The sequence below is a fragment of the Egretta garzetta genome, unplaced genomic scaffold (genome assembly GCF_000687185.1).
Source record: "Egretta garzetta isolate BGI_Z169 unplaced genomic scaffold, ASM68718v1 scaffold368, whole genome shotgun sequence".
Classification (NCBI taxonomy): domain Eukaryota; kingdom Metazoa; phylum Chordata; class Aves; order Pelecaniformes; family Ardeidae; genus Egretta; species Egretta garzetta.
Window position 1 is genome coordinate 2,974,918 of NW_009260684.1, and position 22,019 is coordinate 2,996,936.

At 50.1% G+C, this 22,019-nt stretch overlaps 1 protein-coding gene across 11 annotated transcripts in view; it reads left to right on the forward strand.

Annotated features, from left to right (window-relative positions):
* Window positions 1–21,286, forward strand: part of SCMH1 (Scm polycomb group protein homolog 1) — a 58,512-nt gene extending 37,226 nt beyond the window's left edge. For 4 of the 11 annotated variants that reach the window (XM_009645836.2, XM_035901211.1, XM_035901208.1 and 1 more), the window contains 8 exons: window positions 1,020–1,252; window positions 1,812–1,938; window positions 2,994–3,194; window positions 3,871–4,056; window positions 10,015–10,146; window positions 15,888–16,091; window positions 17,241–17,383; window positions 19,192–21,285. In XM_009645836.2, coding sequence (XP_009644131.1) covers window positions 1,020–1,252; window positions 1,812–1,938; window positions 2,994–3,194; window positions 3,871–4,056; window positions 10,015–10,146; window positions 15,888–16,091; window positions 17,241–17,383; window positions 19,192–19,317 — 1,352 coding nt within the window. In that variant the 3' untranslated portion in view covers window positions 19,318–21,285. Of the gene's footprint in view, window positions 1–1,019; window positions 1,253–1,811; window positions 1,939–2,993; window positions 3,195–3,870; window positions 4,057–10,014; window positions 10,147–15,887; window positions 16,092–17,240; window positions 17,384–17,842 lie in introns of all 11 variants that reach the window. The other 7 variants (XM_035901212.1, XM_035901217.1, XM_035901215.1 and 4 more) reach the window with 7 other exon arrangements.
* The last annotated feature ends 733 nt before the right edge of the window (window positions 21,287–22,019 follow it).

Here is a 22,019-nt window from a genome sequence, read left to right on the forward strand (position 1 = left end):
TATATATATATATATATATAACAGTTGTGCCACTGTTGGAGCTGCATGCCATCCTGGTATCAATCTTTTAGTGCACTGTTTCCTTTGTCAAGATTTTCTTAACTTAAAAGCTCCTCACTTCATGAATGGTTGGGTTTTTTTCTAATTCAAAGCCCTCGTGATGAATGCACAGTGAGGTTTCTAGGTCTGAGAAACAAGACATCCTAAAGGTCACCGGGCATTTTTCAAAATATAGGAGGGTTTTGGTTTGTTTCTTTTTAAATTTAGCAGGAATTTAAATCTAAAGGAAACATTGGTCTGCTGAGCTGGGCCAGTTAATCTCTAGCCTTTGGCAGGACTTGGGAAAGATGAGTGACCAAATTCAGGGGATTTGTGGGCAAATACACCAGAAACCTGGTTTTGTCATGGAAAGCATGAGACGATGAAAAGGAACGGACCGTGTGCTGGCACTTCGCTTGCCTCTAGCAGTAGGTGAGAGGAGCAGGTTGGCTGACCCAACTGAGATGAGCCAGGAGCAGTAGTCCTTGCAGGCATCGAGGCTGGAGCTGGTACCTTCCACTGCAGTTCACTGGTAATTTAAGGACAGAGCAAATTTTACTTTTTTTACTGGAGAGAGGGGATTTCCAGCACAGCACTGGCCCTGTGACTGTCAGGCAGGTCTTGACTGATCGTTCCCCTAGGAATGCTCTCAGTGCATTTTACATGATCGCTGGCAGGTCACCACTCGCAGAAGGAAGAGGCATAGGTGCCAGATATTTTCAGGAAGGAAGGTATGGCTGAAAGCGTGATCCTTCTGGAATTCAGCCCATCCAGGCTAAGCCACAGTGTCCCACAGCTCAAGTGCTGAACCAAGGATCAGTGCATTTGGGTTTTATTCTGGCATGGAGAGCAGTAGCCTCCATTCAGGGGGCTGTGAATACTCCAGGTTTTTCCATGTGACACTGTTTAAAGATGGAGGCTGCTCTTGTTTTGATTCTCGCCTGATTTAATTATATTTGCTTTTTCTCTTTTTATTTCAGTTGTGATTCCAAAGAGCCCTTTACCTGCCTCCGAAGTAAACTCGGAGAAACCTAGCATGCACAGTAGCCCAAAGACTGTTTTGGGGCATCAACAAGGGCAAAGGCGTCGCAAAACAGGGAAGAAGCGTGGTCGAACGACCAAAGCGCTAATCCATCACCCCATGCCTACACCCTCCAAGTCAGTGGAGCCTTTGAAATTCCCCAGAAAGAGAGGCCCCAAGCCTGGCAGTAAGGTAAAAGCTGATGCTGATGCAGGCGGGTGAAAAGCAGGTGCTGCAAGTTCTGCCATGGGATGGTGCATGCGTGTGTTTGTGCACGTTTGTCTCAGCCTCTGGCTGTGTGACTGCAGCAAGTAGGAGACCAAAGGTGTATGTGGGCTGGGAATATCCCTCAGAGTCCAGCCCCTGAGCTGTAGAGAATGTCTGTGTCCTAAAGATCATTTCCATCAAGAAACTGTGTCTTTGGAGCTGCATTAGCTGTGAAGTAGCATGGCAGATGCTGTGATCGTGACAGGGTGGCCAAACGGTGGAATAAGCTCTTCCATCCATCGTGTGTAGCTAGTCTAAGTCAAGCAGAGGTGGCAGATCTCAGGCTTGTTATTTTTTCAGGATTGTGGTTTATAAAATACACACATATCAATTACTAGGTTCTTGAGACTTCCCGTCATCACCATCAGAAGTGTGTCATGTTCCACAGTGCCTTGTCTGTTGGATGCAAAGGAGAGAGTGTAGTGACCATGGGTGGTAAAGGAGAGCAGGGGTAAAAGGAGAAATATCTCCTCTTTTTCTGCAGAGGAAACCTAGGACATTGCTGAACCCAGCACCCACCTCTCCAACAACCAGTACCCCAGAACCAGACACAAGCACTGTGCCTCAGGACGCTGCTACAATCCCCAGCTCTGCCATGCAGGCTCCCACAGGTAAGGGTCTTGAACCACATTCTTGACAAGATTGCACAGTTAGGAGCTGCATCAGAAAGCGACACACCAAGATACTCCCATTCCGTCCTAAACCTGTACAGCAGCAAACGTTACAACTCCAGAAAGGCTGGCCTAATAGTGTGGTGGCAGAAAGAGAGGCACGCAGGTTCAGGTCAACCATTCGTTTATCTCTTGGTCCACTTCGGAAATAATGAAGTCATAGGATGGCTGGAAGTCCATCTGGTCAGTGCAGGGACCCCTTTCCCTGAGTTACCACGTGCATACTAGTGACTCCACAGCTCTCGAAGGGCACCTCTCGTGGCATGTCATGCCCAGAGGCAGTACAGAGTGCAGCACCTCTCGTGAGTCCAGAGTGCGAGCTCTCCCAAACCATGCCAGGCACAGCTGCTGAAGCTGTAGCAAGATGCAGAACAACTGCTGAATGACAGTGACCATGATCTGTTCAGCTTCAGCCAGGATATTGAGGCAAACGGGGACAAGAGGGAGCAGGGGAGGAGTAGGAGTGGTGGTGCAGAGTATATGCTCTGCTACAGCTGTGGGATATAGCTGAAGATGAATTTGGGCAGGAAACTCCACTGCAAAGCTGCTTTTTATATGTTCGGTCAAGCACTGGATATGAGCTGAGCCCACTGTTTCCCCAGAACATAACTGGCCAATTTTCAGAGCAACTTAAGAACCCAGTTTCCCTAAAAAGTGGGGGCTGTATTCCTTCATCTGCTTTGAACATTGTAGGTGCCTTACCCGGCTGTCATGGGAATCACTTTGCAGCCTGCTTTTGGGCGCTTGAGTGCTGGGGAAAGCGTAGGAGAAACAGCAGCAGCTTGGAAGGCGAGTGTGAGGCAGGAAGGTGTTGGAGATGTTTTCCCTCTATGAGCGGCTCTGCTGTTAGGATGCAGACAGGCGGTCATGGTGGATGCCCCTTTGTGAGTGATTTGAGAGTCTTAAAATCTCAGCATCTCTCAGGCTGGATTTTAGGCATCTGTTTCTTGCTTTCTTGAATGGGTTAATGGCAAACACGTTTCTCATCTTGGCAGTTTGCATTTACTTGAACAAGAATGGCAGCACTGGGCCCCACCTAGACAAGAAGAAAGTTCAGCAGCTGCCGGACCATTTTGGACCAGCTCGAGCTTCTGTTGTTCTGCAGCAAGCAGTACAAGCCTGCATTGATTGCGCTTACCATCAGAAAACAGTCTTCTCCTTCTTAAAACAAGGCCACGGGGGAGAGGTCATCTCAGGTGAGAACTGGCCTGCAGCACTTTGACTTCAGAGATGTCATTGCAAGAATTCGCTCGTTGGAAGATGTCTCTCCTGAAGCTTGGTGCAGCTATGGGCCAGGGGCAGACAGAAGATTTCTGTCTTCTCTTCCTTGCCAAACATCTGTGCTAGTGAAGCTACAGCTAGCAGCTGACTGAGAGCAGAGCAGATAGCGTGGCCTCCAGGCACAGCTGCTGGAGAAGGCAGCATGCAGCCCTGGTATCAGCCTGGGCAGCGTTAGCTTCACCTATCATCCCCCAGCACTGCCTGAGGCCCCAGGAGGAGGCGACACGGGTGGGATTTTCAGAACTCCTGACGGAAAGACAAGAAACACCCTGGTTTTTAATTTTGCCTTTAAGCCCGTGTTTACCTGGATGCTGGGAGTGCAGGCCCCTCCTTGAATGCCTTTCCATTCCCTCGAACGCAGCTTCTCAGGCACTGCAGCCCCATACCTGATGCTGGGTGCAGCAGACTGGTTTTAGCCTGTCCTGGGGAAGCGAGCTCGCCAGCGCTCAGCTAGCGGAAGGCAGTGGCTTTTGTTTGCTCTAGTCTAGACCAGCGATGCTGAGATACAGAAGCTGGCTGTGCAGCCCTGGGCGTAGTCTCCTGCCTTTGCTGGGGGTTTACGTGTTGGGCTCTGTTTGTTTCTGTCTCCAGCTGTGTTTGATCGGGAACAGCACACTCTGAACCTGCCAGCAGTAAACAGTATCACCTACGTCCTCCGCTTCCTGGAGAAGCTCTGCCACAATCTTCGCAGTGACAACCTCTTTGGGAACCAGCCTTTCACTCAGAACAGCCACATGCAGCGCTCACACGAGTACGACCACGACAGGTATCTACCAGGTAGGAGCTGGGGCGGGGATGGCGTTGTAGGGACCCCAGGTGCTCCGTGCCTTAACCCAGGTTTTATCTTTACCTCAGGAGGCAGGCTGTGTTTCAGAGCCCTCTCTGCAGGGTTCATTGCATCACACCTTGTGTCATGCACATGCCCGCAGGGCTCTTTTTGCACAGGATTCAAGTAGCTGTGTTTTCTGCCTGTCAGTCTGATGTCCATCTCTGCCTTTAGGTTTCCACTCATCCGTGCTGTCTCCTTGTCTTCCCTCCTCTCCTTGTCCCCCAGTCCTTCCCACTTCCTGTAATCTGACTATAGTGGCTTCGTCCAGTTAGGAATTAAGGTGAAAGACTCTGCGTGAGAAACAGAAGAGTGATAGCGTGTAGCAGGTAAACTGTAATTAGAAATGGTGGTGAATCTGCTGCCAGCAGCTAGCACATGCAGCCCTCGGTGAAAGCTTAGCCTGTTCAGAGATGATGCACGCTGCAGCTATCTGAGGCATAGGTTGCTTTGTTTTTCTTGGCATGGCTAACGCTCCACTGCGTTGAAGCAACACCCCCAGCAAGATAGTTCATGCCATGATGCAAATCGTTGGGCTGCAAAATTGCTCTTAAGGGAAAGTGGTGGAAAACAAGAAGATGGTTTTCCCCACAGTGCTGTGTAGTGGCAACAACCTCTGGGGTGATAGCTGCCTCCCTGGGCTGGCTGCAGGGCTCTGTGGGAGCTTCTGCTGGAAGAATGCCAGTCATGGAGAGGATACTTGACAAGTGTCTTGTGCTGATCTGCTCTCCTGTCTTGCCTCCTCCACTATCTTTCTGCCCACCAAATCAGCAAATAGCTGTTTGAGGCCTTTCCAAAGATAATCCTTTGGATAATTATGGCTCTCACGAGAAAAGCAAGAATTTCTAATGTAAAAGGATAAGCACTTAGGAAGAACTGTTTAAGGAAAAGTTGCTAAGCATGAAGCTTAAGGGCAACAGCCTAATGCCACAGTGCTTCATTGCGCCCCACAAAGCACCCATGCCCACGGGAAGGGATTAGCAACAGCATGAAGAATGTGAGGATCTCAGGGTGACTGTCGTCTGCTTCCTCCATGGCTGATCATCTGCCTGCAGGCTGAGGCTGTGCAGAGCCGTGCTGGAGCTAGCAATGCCAGGTGCAGGGAGCTGTGCTGTGTTGTAAGAAGAGGAGCTGTAGGAGGTGGGTTGGCTGCTGCAGCAGGTACAGGAACAGCATGTCTAGTTACTGGGACTGGAGGTTACCGCTCTAGGGAACCCCAGTTAGAAGAAATCTCCATGTTTCAGTGTGGAAGTACCCTGTTGTCATGAGAGAGAGCAAAACCAGAATGGGAGGAAGAGGACCCAGGGTCTGGGCATGGTAGCAGGCTTGGATGGAGCGGGTCCTGTAGCTTACACACGTGGTTTCTAGCCACCATGAGATGTCAGTGGTGTCCGTGCTAAAAGCTGGGCGGCCTGGCAGGGAGGAAAAGTATAAAGACCAAAGTCAGAATTCAGGGAAACTCAGGCAGAGCACCGGATACAACACAATGCTGAGACCTGCCCATGCTGAACTCTTCGTTAGAGTGTTTGCAGGGATTAAAGAAAGATTAACCACAGTCCAGAGAAGTGATAACACCATAGGTTATACTGATGTCTCAGGGATTGTTGGGCATCTGGTCCTCTAATATTTTTCTCAAGCACCTGAAAGAAGATGATAAACATTGTTATCTACACATTACAGTGGCTTCTGGTGAGAGCAAAGAAAGAGTACCAGCGATTTTGAGAGGTTAGGGTGGGTCATGGAAGAATGAGGATGCAGTTGTGTATCAGCTTAAATCACACCAAGTGTCAAGGGTGCCGTGGTCTCACCTTCAGCTCTGTGGGTCCTGCCTTGTTTCCTCTGCAGTGCAGGTGCTTGTGTGCCTGAGTGGGGCTGGTTCTTCTGGAAAACAATCACTGGTTAGGACTGGGAGCTGGTGTCAGTTCCCAGAACAGACTTGCTTTACAGGAGCACCACTGTGGATGCCATAGAAAATTTGTGCATGTGCTTGGGGCAGAAGAAGGAAAGTCTGCAGCAGCCTTTAGGTCAGCTGCAGCCTGGCATTCTGTCTTGCTAAGTAAGGCATAATCATGGAAATAAGGGGAAATAGATCAGGTTGTACATCAGGAAACAGTAGATTTGCAAGAAAATGGGCAGTTAATTGCTGTTCCTATGAACAGGGATGGGCTGTGAAATGTTGTGAACAGATAGATTTGATCTGGAGCCATCTGCAAACGTAGGACCTTCTGGACCATTGAGCCTTGGGTCCTGTTCTTACAGGCACCACAGCATACGGTGTTGCTTTAATTTACTCTGGAGTTGGGGATTTTGCTTTTCCACTAGAGGCTGCTCCAAGGTTTTTTGCTGAATTTTTAGAAACTATGTTGTAGTTTCTAGCCCAAATTTATTCTTGGGCAACTTGGTATCCATGTCTCTTTGTCTTAACATTATCTTTTAGCTTAACTTAGTTCTTCTGCTTCTGGAAGTAGTTAGAGAGCAGTCATACCCTTCGTGGGAGGTTGCCTTTTGGCTGCTCTGGTAAGAAAGGCTCTCAGCTCTCCTCATCTAGTGTTGGTTTGAATAAAACTTCATGAGGTGACCAGAGTGCCACACAGCACTCTGGGGAAGAGCTCACGGGAACCTGGTGCCACAGAACTGGCACCACCGTGTTCACAAGAATTGTCTCCAGAAGCCACTTTTCATCACTGTATCCTTGTAGCAGGTGATGATCGACCCGTCCTGATCATGTACCCCATTCTTCTCATCCGTTATTGTCAACTGCAGGTTCCCACTTCATGGGACAATGCTTCAAGTGTACATCTGCATTTTGCTGCTGGATTTACCTCCTTTCTGGTACTGCGTTCTATATATATTTTTTCTGCATAATTTCAAATGCTACTTTATCTGGCCTGACGTGGGAAGACATCAGCAGATTTCATGGGTGAATCTCTATAATTTGTGCAAAAGTTATTAATAAAAATATTAAGTTAACTGGGCTAAGGAATGATCCTCAAGAAATTCATTAGCAATTGTTCTCTAACCTCATGTTCTCGCTGAGTGCTCTGCTTTTCCCCTCAAATCAGATGATTGTGCATATAACAAGTCTTCTAGTAATCCTCATGTTCTCTGTCTCTGCTGGTGGTTTGCCATATTGAATGCCTTGCTGGATTCCAGGTAAAGGAGATTGATCACTCTTCCTTTGTGTGATAGATCAGTCATTTTCCCCTGATGAGTTAGCTGTTGGGTTGGTCTCTGGTGAACGCCTACCCCAGTATGTGCCATGTGTAATTGCAGTGTTTTCCCTACCCTTTCCTTCAGAACCTCTTACAAGCCATATGGTACTACTGAGGTCAGACGTGAGCATTTTGTTGCCAAAATAATTTTTTCACCTTCTTTTTTAAATGTTAGCACCATGTTTCCAGTCACTGAGTAGTGCGTCACTTGAGTTTTGTTAAAATTTGCTGCAGCAGACCCAGGGTTTCGTATGCGCCTTCTTTCTTAAGTTACACTTGGCTTCCTCTGCACCCTCATGTCCCCAGTTTGAGTACGTTCAGTTATTTGACCTCCACTTCTTAGTCAGTGGTGTATACTTTCATACCTGTCCCATTTCTTTTGTCCTTCGAGTGTACCCCAGTGTTAGCATGGCTGACACTGGAAGGGAAGGGTGAGATTTGTTTTACTGAACGCAGGTGGATGTCACAGAGGCATCGACACCTGAGCTAGTTGTGTAGGCACGCTCTGCAGTTGGAGAGGAGATACCAGCCCAGTCTTCAAGTTACAGCATCCTAAAGTAGGAGCCTTGACTTTGACTTTGACTTGATGAGATGAGAAGACTCTCACTGACTGTAAAGGCATCCATCCTGACTGCCTTGGGGTGGCCAACAGCACAAACACAGACATGGGCAGATGTATTTCTCTTCCTCCCCACCAACCTCCCAAGTTAGGTGAGGTGAAATATCCCTCAAAGCTCTCCCATCATTTGCATGCCAGGACAACCTTTATTTCTTTTTTCTCAGTCTTTACCTTTCTGCACGGTATCCTCTTGCTCCATTCCCATGCACTTGTTACTTCTATAGCTGAAAATGTGGTCCTGTCTTTTCCTTTGCAACGTGTCAAAAGACAGAATGAGTTTAAAAGTTCACTTCATCCCTGTACCCGCCATCCTCTGAGGTATACAACTCCATGCTGAGCAGATCCTTTTCATCTCCAGTAAATTATCTTCTTGTTCCCAGCATCCTTCCTAAAGTGAACATTTATCCACTTAGATGTGGGGTCCTTTCCTCCCAGATTATTTCCTCACTGGTGATACACATTCATGATGTTTATGGCATCTTTTGAAGTGAAGGTATTTTCTTTTTTTTCCTGATGATCTGCATCATGACTGCTGAGGGCAGCTCTATGTATTACTCCATTTCTTTATTTTCTTAAAATTTGTCCTAACTACAGACCTACTTTTGGGTTATCCTTCCATTAATTTACACTGACATAACTTGTGATTCCCTGGGTTATCTTCTATAACCTGTGTTCGCATTACTTTTCAAATCAACCAACTGAAAAAATAACCCAACCCAAAACCTGATAAAACTCTTAAAAAGCATCACCTTTTGTTGTGGTTCTGTGACTGTTGGGTGAAGAAGGAAATGCAGTTTTGCATTTAGAGATATCCGGAGACATTACTGAGAGCATTTGTTTCCCATCTCTGTCTGGGCAATGAATGTTTCTTACAGGGTCTTGTCCTGAGGACAGTATTTGTCTTTCTAATAATGTTAAAGGTATTTTTGATCATACTCATATGGAGTCCCAGGGCCTCAGTATAAACAGCTTATTTTTAGTTTCCCCAAAGGATTTTGACAGAACAGATACTTTTCTCTACCTTTGTATTTCTGTTAAGTCAACTAAATTGTGACCATCTGATGCTTCCCACCCATCTGTACCTTCGTTCCTTTGTTTGGCATGATGCATCTCCCTTGGTGTCCAGTCCCAGTTGCTCCCTGCCGTATTTCTGTCACCCCTCCAGCACCCGTTCCTGACCTGTACTGGCAGTTGAGGCTGCTCTGTACCGTTGTCTAGCTCCCGGCATTTGTCTACGAGCATTTCACCCCTCTCTCCCCACACACCTTGAACACTGCAGCTCAGACATTGCCCAGGCTTGGGGCAGCTGGAAGGGGCCAGCCAGGAGCACTGGTGGCCCCCGTGGGCAGGCAGTGGCTGGTGGGTAACCTCTTCATTGCTTCCCAGTTGGCCATGCCTTGTTCAGCTCTGCCACCCACTGTATCTCTTGACTGGCTGCTGTTCCCATCCGTGTTAGCGCTTCCATTCTCTGTGTTCATCCACCCACTGACATTTTGTGTGCAGCTTTTAGCCGACTGCAGAGACATCTCGCAGCCCAGCCTGGTGTCTTGTCTGCTGTGTACAATATGGAGAACCCCGTCATTGGGAAGCATTTGGAGAAGAGCAGCAGCGACAGCTGGAGTGCTTGAGGGACCCATTTGGGGAAAGATTAAAAATTTGAGTATGGTTTAATCAAGCACTGTGTATGGCACAGAGTGTTTGCAAATCATCCAAGGGTTGTTTGCAAATTGTCCAAGGGATATGTGCATCTGAAAGGTGAAAAGTGAGGAGGAGCAGGAATCATTCAGGATGAGCCAAGGGGTAGAACAAGGAGAAATGGAATTAAGTCAATCAGAGGTGATATTTGGGGTGAAATATAGAATGTGGCTAAGATTCTTCATTAGGTTTCTTGCCATCCTTTTTCTCTGATAAAACTTGCAAAGCAAAATATAAAATGTTAAGCACTGGCAGATGTGCTGGACTGCAGTTTAACAGGCTGTTACCAGGCTGGCGGTGCATGCGACTCTCAAGTCACTCTGGCAAGACTGAATTTCCCAGGAAGTCTCCACTCCTAAATAGGGCTTGTTCTCTTTTCCTAGACAGAAGCAGTTCGTTAGACGGCACTCTGCAGGGACCAGGCCGGGGTACAAAGCGATATTCCCAAGATTCCCCTCCATACAGTGCTCCTCTCTCCCCCAAGTTACCAAAGAATGACCGTCACCCTTTGGAAGGTGAGCACAGCGTCTCTTCCCAAAGCTGGCTGTTTATAGCGACTTGAAATGGATACAGCAGGATTAGATTTGCCATGCGAAATCAAGCTGTGGGTTTAGGAATTGTGCTTTGCTTTGTCTCTGACATGGGTTGGTGCTTGGCGGTTCGGAGAGAAGTGAAGAAACCATTCTATGCCAAAGCAGGTTCCCCAAGCTGTTGTGTAAGACATGTGGAACACAGGGAGAATTCCTCCTAACCCTGATAGTCATCATCTAATACCATATCATCTGGGATTTAATTACCCATATTTTAGCTTCCTTTGCTATGCATGGTATTAACGGTCATAAAACTGCCCAGTTGCTTCAGTCAATCTTCCCCTGAGTTTTTCCACGATGGTTTGCTGCAGTGTGTTGTGCAGATGCTGATGTGCAGCTGTACGGCCAGGAACCTGCTGCCTTTTCCCAGGATCCCATCTTATTCCTCACAGTCCTCCCTAAGTAGCAGGGAGGGTCTCACTAGCTTGTGCTCCACCAGCTAAACCAGATCAAATCACATCCTGCAGCGCTGCTGCTTCCCGCAGTGTCCATTGGGTAACGCTGGCGCAGATGTGCTGTGCTGCATTCTCAAAAGCAATTGCAGAAATGTCCTCTTTGGTTTGTGGTCCATAGGTGTCCCTTGCATGTGCAGTGGGAGATTTCCAGGGGGTCCAGGTAGCTGGAGGACTACCTGAGCCTGAGCAGGAGTCTTCAATAAATACACTTCCACCTTCCCTTTTGGTTTGAACTGCAAACATTCCATAATGCAGACTGGAGATTCAACCTTACTGAAGCCTTTTAATTAATTGACAGTGAAATCTGCTAAGGTGTTAGTCTCAATTCTTTGTAATATGTCCCTGAAAAATTGCTGGAGACTCTTGGCTGGGCTCATAGTTCAGTGGCTTTGTGCTCTGTTGCTGTCCCTTTAGAATCACCATTTCCCTGGTTCTTGCTCACTTTGCTGGGCTTGGGTTGTTGATCCCAGATTTGAGAGTGCACAGCTTCCCATGAGCTGTGGTGTAATTTTAGGCTCCATCCATCACTGTGCCCTGTGCTCTTCAGGATTACTGACCCCGTATCTAAGCACAGATGATCTGAACTTGCACCCTGTGATGGACAGTTTCTAGTGGCCTTGGTATCTACATTGACTAAAATTGTAGGTTTGTCACGTAGCTGAAGCGAAAAACAATGTGACATGTGGGACTGTCTCATCTGTTCCAGCATATTGACAAGAAAAAACCTGTTCCCTGAGGCACGGTCTGTTTCTCACCTCTAGGTACACATCCTTGCTGGTCTCCTTGACATTCAATACATCAACCGCTGCACTTAGGTAACCATTAGCAAAGCCTGTCAGCTCCTCCTCTGCCAGCAGGTGGAACATGCAGTGTTTCACCTGTTCTTGAAGCGTGATGGTGTGCTCTAAAGATTAAGGTGCCTTGGTTAGGCGGTGAGTATCGTACGCTCTCTGTATTGTCAGCGAAGAGAGAAGGCTTCTGTAATGGGTAATTCCAAGGAGGAATCTATGTTAGGTTGTCTACAAGACTGACTCTTAGTCTACTTCAAAGTCTATTCAGTTATCTTGTGGCCTTTGAATGGGACATGCCATCTGGATGCCCAGAGTATGCCAGCATCTTCTGTAGAAGACAAGCGGGCAGAAAGTCTGCCCTCACGTGAGAGTGATGATCCTGTTGGCATGTGAACTTCCTACAGCAACTTGGTCTTGTTCTGTTCTTGGTCCAAGCAGGGGGTGTACAGGGCAGGGAAACATGAGGTGTAGTTCAAAATTCCACCTAGAAATTCATTTTTATCCCATAGCTAAAAGCCTAATCATCCTCCTCCACCATGAAATTTAAGTACAAGCAGGAATATTTGCATTTCAGAGGGTATATTTTAAGAAAATGAGCCTGAAATACTCAGATATTGAATATTTCTTGAGCAAAGAGGTACATAGAATCATAGAACCATAGAATCGTTTAGGTTGGAAAAGACCTTTAAGATCATCAAGCCAAACCGTTACCCTAACCCTGCCATCCCACCACTGAACCCTGTCCCTAAGTACCCCGTCTGCCCAGCTTTCACATCTTCTCATGGTGATGAACTCCCCCCAGCAGAGCATGTTCTGGCTTCAGCAGTACGACAGACAATGGTACCTGAACAGTTTCCAGTTTGCCAAATTGAAGGCAGTGAGTAGCAGTGGGAAGTCTTCATTCATCCTGACTTTGGCAAGGAGTCAGGAAGACAAAGAGGGGATCTCACTCCTTACATTGTTTTTCCTCTTGCATCCAGAGGCATTTCTGTAACTTTTTGCTAAAAAGCTGCAGTTCCAGCACATTGGGGACCTGCTTTTCAAAGACTATCATTTGTTGGAAACAGTGGGTGTTTAGTAGTTGTGCAAATCAGATTTATGCTTGTGGCCAAACTCCATGTTTTAGCAGTAAAAAGCACTCTTGAATCTATAGCACTATTTGTTTAATTAAACTTTAATTATCTGTTCCCTGCATCTCCACCACTAATTGTAGCATGTTTTCCTACAATGCTCCAAATGAAAGCCTTTATTTAAAACTAGCAGTTTGTATAAGAAATTCTACAGTCACCTCCTCCTCACTCCAAACCTAGTTATCAAGGGCAAAAGGATTCTGGATAGTGTATGTGCCTGAACGCAGTCTGTGTCCTACCGCTTGCAGAAGCATGTTGACTTCTGCTACAGATGATTCACAGGGCTTGTAATCATTCCCCTCTTGCCTTGTTTCCCTCTCCCCTTTGTGGAGGTATCATTCATCTCAGCAGTTCTCTGTGTGTTTGTATTTTTAAGAAAATCCTAAATCTCTCTTGCATTGACCCTATCAAGAAGCCTCCAGATCTGCTGCAATATTTTCAGCACAACCAAGCACTCAGCAGTCCAGTGATACATAACCTGAGGGTGAACATGCATCTTCAATTCTGCCTCTTGCTCCCCAGTTGCATGGCCTCATCGTCTTCTTCAGATGTGTGATCATAAGCACATGTGAAAACATGATCACATATTTGAAGAATGCATCACAGCGCATTCACATCAGAATAACGACAGTGTGTTGATTGTTGAGTTAAATATTTTCTGAGGGTTAGTTTTCATTCCTTAGCATTGCACCGATGTGAACCTGTGCATGTGGTCTCCCAGCCTCCCAAGCTGTAATCTTCGCTAGCTGAGCTCAGAAATTCCTTCTGCCAAGACAAATCCCCTCTGTGTGAGCTTTAGGGTCTTTGCAAGCAGTTGGACACACATGTTTGCCTGACCCTGTACATCTGTGACAATGGGTCTTTCTGGCAAGTTGAGGCTGTGCATCACCTTGCAGAGGGTGCTGGGTTGCCTTGGAGGATGGAGATGTGCAGCACAGGCCCATTCCTATGCCCACAGCCACTTCCCTGTTACAGAGCATCCAGACCATGCAGAGTGCTGTGCTTGCTGGCCCCTCTCATGCCTCCGCACTTTCCAGTGAGTCAGACGTCACCCGTTTAGTGGGAGGTGGTTTGGGTTTAAAACCCAAGCAGACCTGTCCTGTTGGAGAGGAAACCAAATGTAGTTGCTATGAAGAAGCTACTAAAAAGCACCACTGGTATAAGTCACATCCGCTGTGTAGGTCTGCCAGAGAATCTCTGTCCACCCCTGGGCCAGAGCAGCCAGCTCAGTGCTGGGTTGGCATCCAGTCTTGTGCTGAAATGGGGTGGTAGGAAAGTGGTACAGGAGTGAAGGAGGTGTCCAAAGTTGCTCAAGAATAATCATGAGTCAGAAAAGCCTCCTTTACGTATAGAGAGCAAGCAAAAACACATCTACTGACATGCGGGCCAGCACAGGGCACTGGGCCAGTAACAGTCTTCACATCAGCACCGTTTGTACATGAGATTGTAAGGATGTGCTGCTGGTTTCTGAGAGTGTCCCAGAGACCTAAAAGGCAGAAATCCCTGAAGTGCAGGGTAACAAAGCCCATGAGATGGAGGGTTGCAGTTACGCAGGTGATAACCTCACATCTGCTTCACTGAATTGCCAAACAGGGAGGGATGTTTCCCTTTTGTAGCCTTATGAGATGAAGCCAGGGAGGGTATGAGCTGGCTGCCTCCAGCCGAACAGCCTCGGAGATCTCTGCTCAAACACAGACAGCAGAAGCACCAAAACCAGAGGATCCCAGTTCGCAGAGTAGTTGTATAGTTCATAGGAACCAGATAAAACAACGTGCCTCCAAGAGAGGTTGCCCCATTTAGGGGGGCCCAACCTCTGCAACGCTCAGGTACTGCTCCAGGCTCTGGCAAGATGCATCTCCCTCCACTGGACCATGGCAGCATCAGCTTAGCAGGAAAGTTTGGGAAGATCTCAACATCTTTTGGGTCTCACAGGCTGCAGTATCAGCTCTGTGCCCTCACCACCATCCCAGTTAAGCACAGCCTTGCTGTGCTAGCTTCTCACCTCCTGGAAGTCCCGGGGAAGAAGCCCAGGGCCTGGCTGGGGCAGTTGCTCAGGTTTCTTCATCCTTGTCACCTACTGTGGTGTTTGAGTGGCAGCAGCTCCGGACTGTGAGCTGATGTCAGGGTCTCTACAGACACTGGTAGAGGAGCTCCAGCTCCCAAATAGATGAGGTGGCCCAGCCTAGAGTGCACAGGCAATACCCCTCATGGCAGGAGCTGCTTTGCTCTTCAGCTGTACGAACTTGCCAGGTATCTCATAATAAAGAATGCAGGTATTTGAGGATGACTCATGAGGCATCGGGTCCACCTGGACTGAGACTAGGTTGTGTGTGCAATAGTAAAATCTACAAACACATGTTTTGCCACAGTATAGCAGCAAAGGGAGATCTTACTGGTTCATCCAATACCATATATGACCCTGGATAGCTTCCTCAGCCCCTCCATCCTAATATGGCCACCGACAGCTGAAAATTAAATGTGTATCTGGAAGAGAGGGCAAGGAAGCCAGTCTCGCACAGGGACCCCTGCCCAGGGAGAGCCCTCTGCCCTGTCCCTCCTGCACATGTCCCAGCAAAGGGTGTTGGTCACTGACTTGGTTAGACAGCAGGAGGTCAGGAGGGGTGAGCCGCTGGTCACCAGCACTTTGCTTTTGGAGCTGGAGGATCAGCACAGTGTGAGAGGCTGTGGTGGTGCAGCTGAGCTGCTCCGAGGAGCCTGCTGCTCCCTTCCGCTCTGCATGTGTGCTGCTATCCGGGCTACAGCATGAATCTTACTAAGTATCCCCCCCAGGCCCAACTGCCCCATCGGTTACCTTGCATGCTAAAGCCGGTAATGTGCAGTGATTGACCCCGAATCTCAGGGAGCCTTCTCTCCCCGCTCAGGGCTGTTGTGCGAGTCCTGCGTCCTTTGGCATCCAGCATGGGCAGCCCTCCACCTCCTGCCACCGCGGTGCCCCACTGCCACCAAAGGGAAGCTGTAAGGACATGGGACCACAAGCCAGAGCTGGTGGTGGCATTAACAGAGTAGCGTTCCTCCAGTCTGGGTACCAACCATTATCACTGCTAACTGGTTGGACTGGCATTTGCCAGGCAAACACCAGGCTGCAGGGCTGTAGCAGTGCCTGTTTTAATTTCTGTGCTTTCAAGGAGACCACCAACGCGGTGGTTTGACCCTGCCCTCGCAGCCGCACACAAGCGCTGCGTTTGCTGTGGTTCTACTTTCTGCTGCCGAGTGGTAACTTCGGGCTGTGTGGCGTTCGGGTGCACTGACTGCAGCTTGGTGCGTTCCAGGTGAAACCTTTGTTCTGGGAGATGGCCTCCCAGGACCCTTGGAGCCTCGCCTGGACCCCATGGACTCTGCCTTGAACTCTGTCAATTCATCCAGCCACAGCAGGAGCTCCAGAGACTATCGCCTGCAAGGATACAGGCACCTGCACCAACCCTCTAGCCTCACCCAGGGCAGTACCTCTGCCTTGCGTAGGCTTAGCTCTGGGGGTAAGAGAGTTAAGAAGCCAGCCCTCTGATTGTAAATTTGGCAATAAAGGGCTTTTCTAACTCCAGTTACACCTTTCTAACTTCAGCAAGTAGCAGAGACTGGCCTCTATGCTGTTGGACAGATAGTCTGTCAGGTTTAACAGTAGCTCTAGAGATGTGGCGGATGGGTGGGAGGAAGTACGGAGAGGCGATGCTTGCAGGGTCACTCGTTCAGCGTGGTGACTAGGTCAGTGGGTAGGAAGGAGTGGGCAGGAGCTGAATTTGTGAGCGTGGGCAGGGGGCTGTCAAAGTGATAAATGGGCATCTGAGTCTGTGAGCCTGGATCGGGAGCAGCCAGGGGGTCAAGAGCTGTCTGACGAGGCTGGGAGCTGGGGCGGGCGCCCAGGACGGGCCAATGCACGAGCGACGCTTGTCTGTATGGAGGAATAGGGGCAGGAGATCTGTTCATTGCAGTAAATCAGCACATGTCAAATCCAGATGTTTGCAAAAAAAGTTGTAATTGTAGGTGCACAGCATCAATTAAAGTGTCTAAAAAGCTCAGGCTGCTGATGCCTTGATCCATCTGCCTCCCCCCACATCTGTGCATAAAGGCAGAGAGCTGGAACCACAGGCCGTGCCAATGCCAGCGTGTTGAGAGCAGGACTTTTGTTAGCTTGGGCGGTGCTTCAAGACAACAGAATTTTGCCTGTGGGCTCAGTCCATCAGAAAATGCAGCCAATGAAACAGCTTCTTTGCTGTGTTAAAATTGCTAAAGGTGGTGTTCAGAGCGGGGGAGCAAGGAGAGAAACTGCGTGGGGAGAGAAGTGGGAATGCAGGATTGTCTTCTGCAAAAGTGGGAACCGTCAGTAGATGGGCAAGGAAGAGTGGGAATGGGGGGACCAAACTCAGCTGAAGGGGGGTAAGGGGAAATTGGGGTTTACAGCAAGGAAAAGGGCTCAGTATAGAAGGCTGCCCTGAAAAGAGAATAAGGCTTCGGTGCTAGAACTGTGCCGCAGGAATCCCTGGGGCACGGTTGGGACGTGCCTTTCATATTGTCTCTGCCGTTGCTTTGAGAGAGGAGACTGAATGGTAGCTTCAGGGTGAATAACTGCTGGAGCGACACTGTTGGGATACTTGGGGTAACGGTTGCTGTCTCGGAACTCGCCCCAGGTTCAGACAGATACCTTGGATCTCGAGACGTCTCACGGTTGAGCAGCCGCGACCCCTCATCCTGGACGGTGGAGGAGGTGATGCAGTTCATACGAGAAGCGGATCCACAGCTGGGACCCCACGCTGACCTCTTTCGAAAACATGTAAGTGTGTCTGTGTGTGTGTATATGTGTGTGTATGTATATATTATATATGGAAGGGGGCAGATCATCACACAAGGAAAATCTAGGAGAGCCAGAAGAACAGCAGCACTTTGTACCGGCTGGAGTTTTGTGGTAAGAAAAACATCCTCATAAATCCTGCTCGTATCATGTTCAGGCTTGGGATCCTCTTACTCAGAAATCACGGAGGGGAGGACATCACAGCCCAGTTAAAGCTCCGAGCCTTTGTGCATAAGGGGAGCTCAGCTCTGAGCTGGATTTGAACCCTAGTGCTGAAAACACAAACCCTCTTTATCCTGGAGTCTTAATATTCACCTCACAGCAAATTTCTCCTGGCAAGAAACATGTTCCAAGTGGAATTTATTGGGTGTGTTGCTGCTAAACTCCCCTGTTTCCTATAAAAAGGGGTCTCATGGCTCTGGTTCTTATGCATGTCTTTAGGTGTAAAACAGCTGCAGACATACAGCATGGAGTTTGTACAATTAAAGCTACAAGAATTTTGGCAGCTCCACATCCTGACTCCTGCCAGACAGTTCATCTTCCCTCTGGCTTTTGATTCAGTCCGCGTTACACTTGGTGGTGCTTGTGAAGTCAGAAGAGCAGTAGAAGAAAATACCTCTCTTCCCCAGGCAGGAGAGGTGGACAGATTGCTTCTTGCTCTGTGCTGGGCTGAGACAAAACTCTCTTTTTCTTTTTTTTTTTTAATTAGTTCTATTTTAGAACCACCAGTAATTGAAAAATGTTTTGTTTTAATTATGCAAGAGATTGCTCAGCTCTGCTGAGGGATGAAAGTCTCCTGTATTGGCAGTCCTGAGGAAGAACTTTGCTTTCATCTGAAGGGGGAAGCACAACAAACCTGGTACTGGAGATCTTACTAAGTGTGAGACCTAACTGAGCGTTGACGTAAGGCAGGATTTTCTGTTGGTAAAGGTTGTGATTTTTATTTTTCATTTATAAGTCCATTAATGTTTTCGTCATGAGAACCTGTCCACTGCAAAGCTCTGGGCTAAGCCAGGACCAGGTCAAGGAAAGGAGTGCTGCAAGGGGTTGGAAAACTTCTAGTCACAGATGCTAAGTGCAAAGCTGTTCTTCTTTCAAGCTTCGTGATCCCTCCCCTCCTGAGCCTCAGTGAGGGATGCATCTGGCTCAGCTGTAAAGCATCAGATGCTTTTGAAAGCTGTGGTGTTGAAATCAGCCTTGCTGGAGATGAGATGCTCCACCGTTGCTCTGCCAGCTGCTGGGACTTTGCTTAGAAACTCCAGAAATTTGCTTTGCATGCAGTTTGGGTTTACGGAGTTTGGTCCCTTGCCTCCTTCTTCAGCCTTGACTTCAGGGCTGTGTCAGTATGGCAGGACTGCTGTCAGGGTCAGCGCATCCTCTCCCCAGATGTTTCTCCTGCAGTGGGGTTATGATGCCCTTGAGTGGGAGACTGCTCCCCTGCACCACTGCTGCCTTGATCTTTCCCCTGTCAGGGAAACCCCCCCTTTTTTCCTTCCTCCCCAGCTCCCTCCAGGATTTGCTGACCAGCAGGACATGGCTCTGGGTGTTTATCACCCAGCAGATTTCTCACCACCATATGGGGATCCAAGGCTGAACCTCCGTGCTGCAGGCAGGGCGGGATGCAGGGATGCCGGCGCTGGGATGCTGCAGTTAGGTGCAGCCCCCCTCTGCTGTTGAGCAGTGCTCTCACGCCCAGCCATGTTGCTTCAGCAGTCATTTTGGGCACGGCCTGGCTCAGCAGGCAGGGTTAGGGCTCAGAGGTGTAGTGCTGCTGTTTCCTCTCCTTGCAGGAGATTGACGGGAAGGCCCTGCTCTTGCTGCGGAGTGACATGATGATGAAGTACATGGGGCTGAAGCTGGGGCCAGCCCTGAAGCTCACTTACCACATCGACAAGCTAAAGCAAGGCAAGTTCTGAGAGGACACTTGGCAGGATGGATCCTGGAAGCTCCGCTCCTGGCCATCTATACCCGCGCTCGCCTGCTGACAGGTACGCATGCACACACACCCATTTACGCCGCAGATGGACACCTCGCCGACACCCCAGCCCTGCTGCAGGGGTCCAGCCGCCCACCTGCCCCTGCGCCAGCAGCCAGGCCCCAGCAGGTGCTTGGGAGGAGGCTGGCACATGGCTGGCCCGGGGCTTCGCACCGGACTCGAGTCATGGGCGTCCTGTTGGAAGGGGAGGGTCTCGCCCTGCTGCCCAGCCAGCGCTTCTCTGCGGTCCTGCTTCCCCGGGATGGAGCAGCAGCTCTGGACAGAGCCTGTGGGGACTGGGCACTTGCACCAGCTCCTCTCCCTCTCACTATGGCTCATATGCTCCCAGCCTTGCCTGCTCGGGGTGGCCCTCGTTTCCCGTCCTTTCAGAGGGCGGTAGGCCAGGGGGGCTGAACACTTTGCACTTCACCGGGTAGCCCGGCTGCGAGGGGGACAGCTCCCCTGACCTGTGCTCGGCCCCTGAAGCACTGCGGCGAGCTCAGAGCCGTGACTGTCCCCGTCTTCCATGCCTGGGAGGAGCAGGGCTGCCCATCCTGGGGTGACTGACCTCCCAAGCTCTGCCCGCCCCTCAGCTCCCGGCCTTCCTCCGGCTGGGGATGCCAGGCTGGGCATGGAGGCTTTCGTATTTATTTCTGACTGGGGAGTCCGTGTGGCAGCACACAGCGCTGCCTGGGAATGTGGAGCGAGCTGAGGGAGAGCCGAGGAGTGTGGCTGAGTCTGGCATGCCTGTGGCAAGGACAGGCCTGGTTTGGTGTTGAAGGCTGGCTGGATGCTGCAGAACTCAACTGATCCTTCTCTCTTTTTTTTTTTTGAAGGTTTTTTTTTTGAAGAAAAAATATTTTTTTTTAGTAAGGAATTGTCTGCTAAAATGACAAAATGATTTTTCTACCTGTTGTTGAACTTGCAACTCTTGGAGATTTTTTACCCAGAGCTGCAAAGGTTTGTCTTCCCAGGGGCCCTCCCGGTCCTCTGGTGTTTTGGTCCGTCCCAGCTCAGCGTGTGCGAGAGGGTGTTGGGTCTGGCAAGTCAGAGGATCCCAAGGTAGCAGCCTGTCCTTGCGTTTCTCTTCCTGTGAGGTCTTTGCCCTGCGTGGCGGCACCTGTTTGTTTCAGACAGTCTAATGTATTTATTTTTGATGGCACTTGAGTGGTAACCCGCTGTCCCAGACACGCTACTGCAGCTGCAAGAGGCATCTTGGAGCAGAGGCCACCCAGGCATGCCGCTGCATCCCCTGGGGGCTGCCTTCAGGAACAGGGGCTGCCAGTCCCCTGGCGCATCTCCTGGGACCAGCCAGGGAAGGGCTGATGGGGAGAGGTGCAGTGGAGGCGAGGGGTGTCCCAGGCGTGTGCCCATGCGTGCAGCTGCAGCACGCTCCCACGCACGCTTCTTTTCTGCAGTGACCAAAGGGCTGGGATGGGGATCTCCGCTGCAAGCACTTCTCTCTTCTCCTGCCTTTAGCTCACCCTCTCTGCATCCAGAGCAATGTCTCGCACCCTCGTCCCTGCCGCCCTCGAGAGCCCTGGCCAGCAGCAGAAGGGGCCCCCGTGGTGAACAACCCTCCAGTCTCTTGCACTGGATCAGGTTTACCCCTAAGGGGAAAAGTTGAAAAAAAAAAAATTACCCCAAAGTAATAAAAAAGCTTTTTGTTGTACAGCAAAGTCTGTGCTGCAGTCCCTGCTGCTGCACCGGTGTGGTTGGAGGGACGTGGGGTGTCGGCCACTCGCAGGGCCCCGTTGCTCACGGCATCAGCCCAGGACACCCCCTCGTTTTCACCTGACGCTGATCCTGCTGGCCCGCTGCAGACAGGTCCCCATGCGGGGGTCAGCCAGTGCTTTCCTCTGCACTTATTTTACATTGATTTGTTTATAAATAAAAGGATAACTAAGTTCCTCCCCGCTGGTTGTGTGTGCTTGGCTGGGCCCCTGGCACACCTCCGGGGCTGGTGGGGAAGCAGAGATGCTGGTGGGAGGCAGCCACGGAGGGCTGCTCCCAGAGGTCCAGCACCAGCTGAGGTGGTAGAAGCACCCCGGCTCTCTCCTACAGCCTTGGCTTTGCTGCCATGGGGCTCTCTGGGCACCCCATGGCTTCTCTTCGGGTGCCTCTGGCCCAAACTCACCCCTTGGAGCACTTGTCAGCAGCATGGTGCTCCCAGCCTGGGCTGATGGGAACCCGGGGGCTGCACCATGCCTGGTCCCCCCACAGCCAGCAGCTCCCAGGACAGCAGCAGGAGGCTGCGGAGCCTGGGTGGCAGCAGGAAAGGTGAGCACCAAAGCAGAAAGAGCTGCCCCCACCCTGGCAGGACACACAGGACTGCTGGGGGGACGTTTACCAGGTGGCCCCATCCTCCCCCAGGGTAAGAGGAGGGAGCTGGGCTGGCAGCTGGTGCCCGGGGGGCTGTGGGGTCTGTCCCCAGCGAGCAGCTCCCAGGAAGCAGCCCCAGCTCAGGGCCCTCGGCTCTCTCTGGAGACCATGCAGTTCACAGGTACTGGGGAAAACCTGCAGCCTCGGGGGGAGCTGAGCACCCAGGGCCCAGCAGGCTGCAGTCGGGAAACGGCCACAGGACCGGAGCCAGTGCTGCTGCCGCCCCAGGGCCACCGTCAGGACGCACAAGGGGGCCCGGGG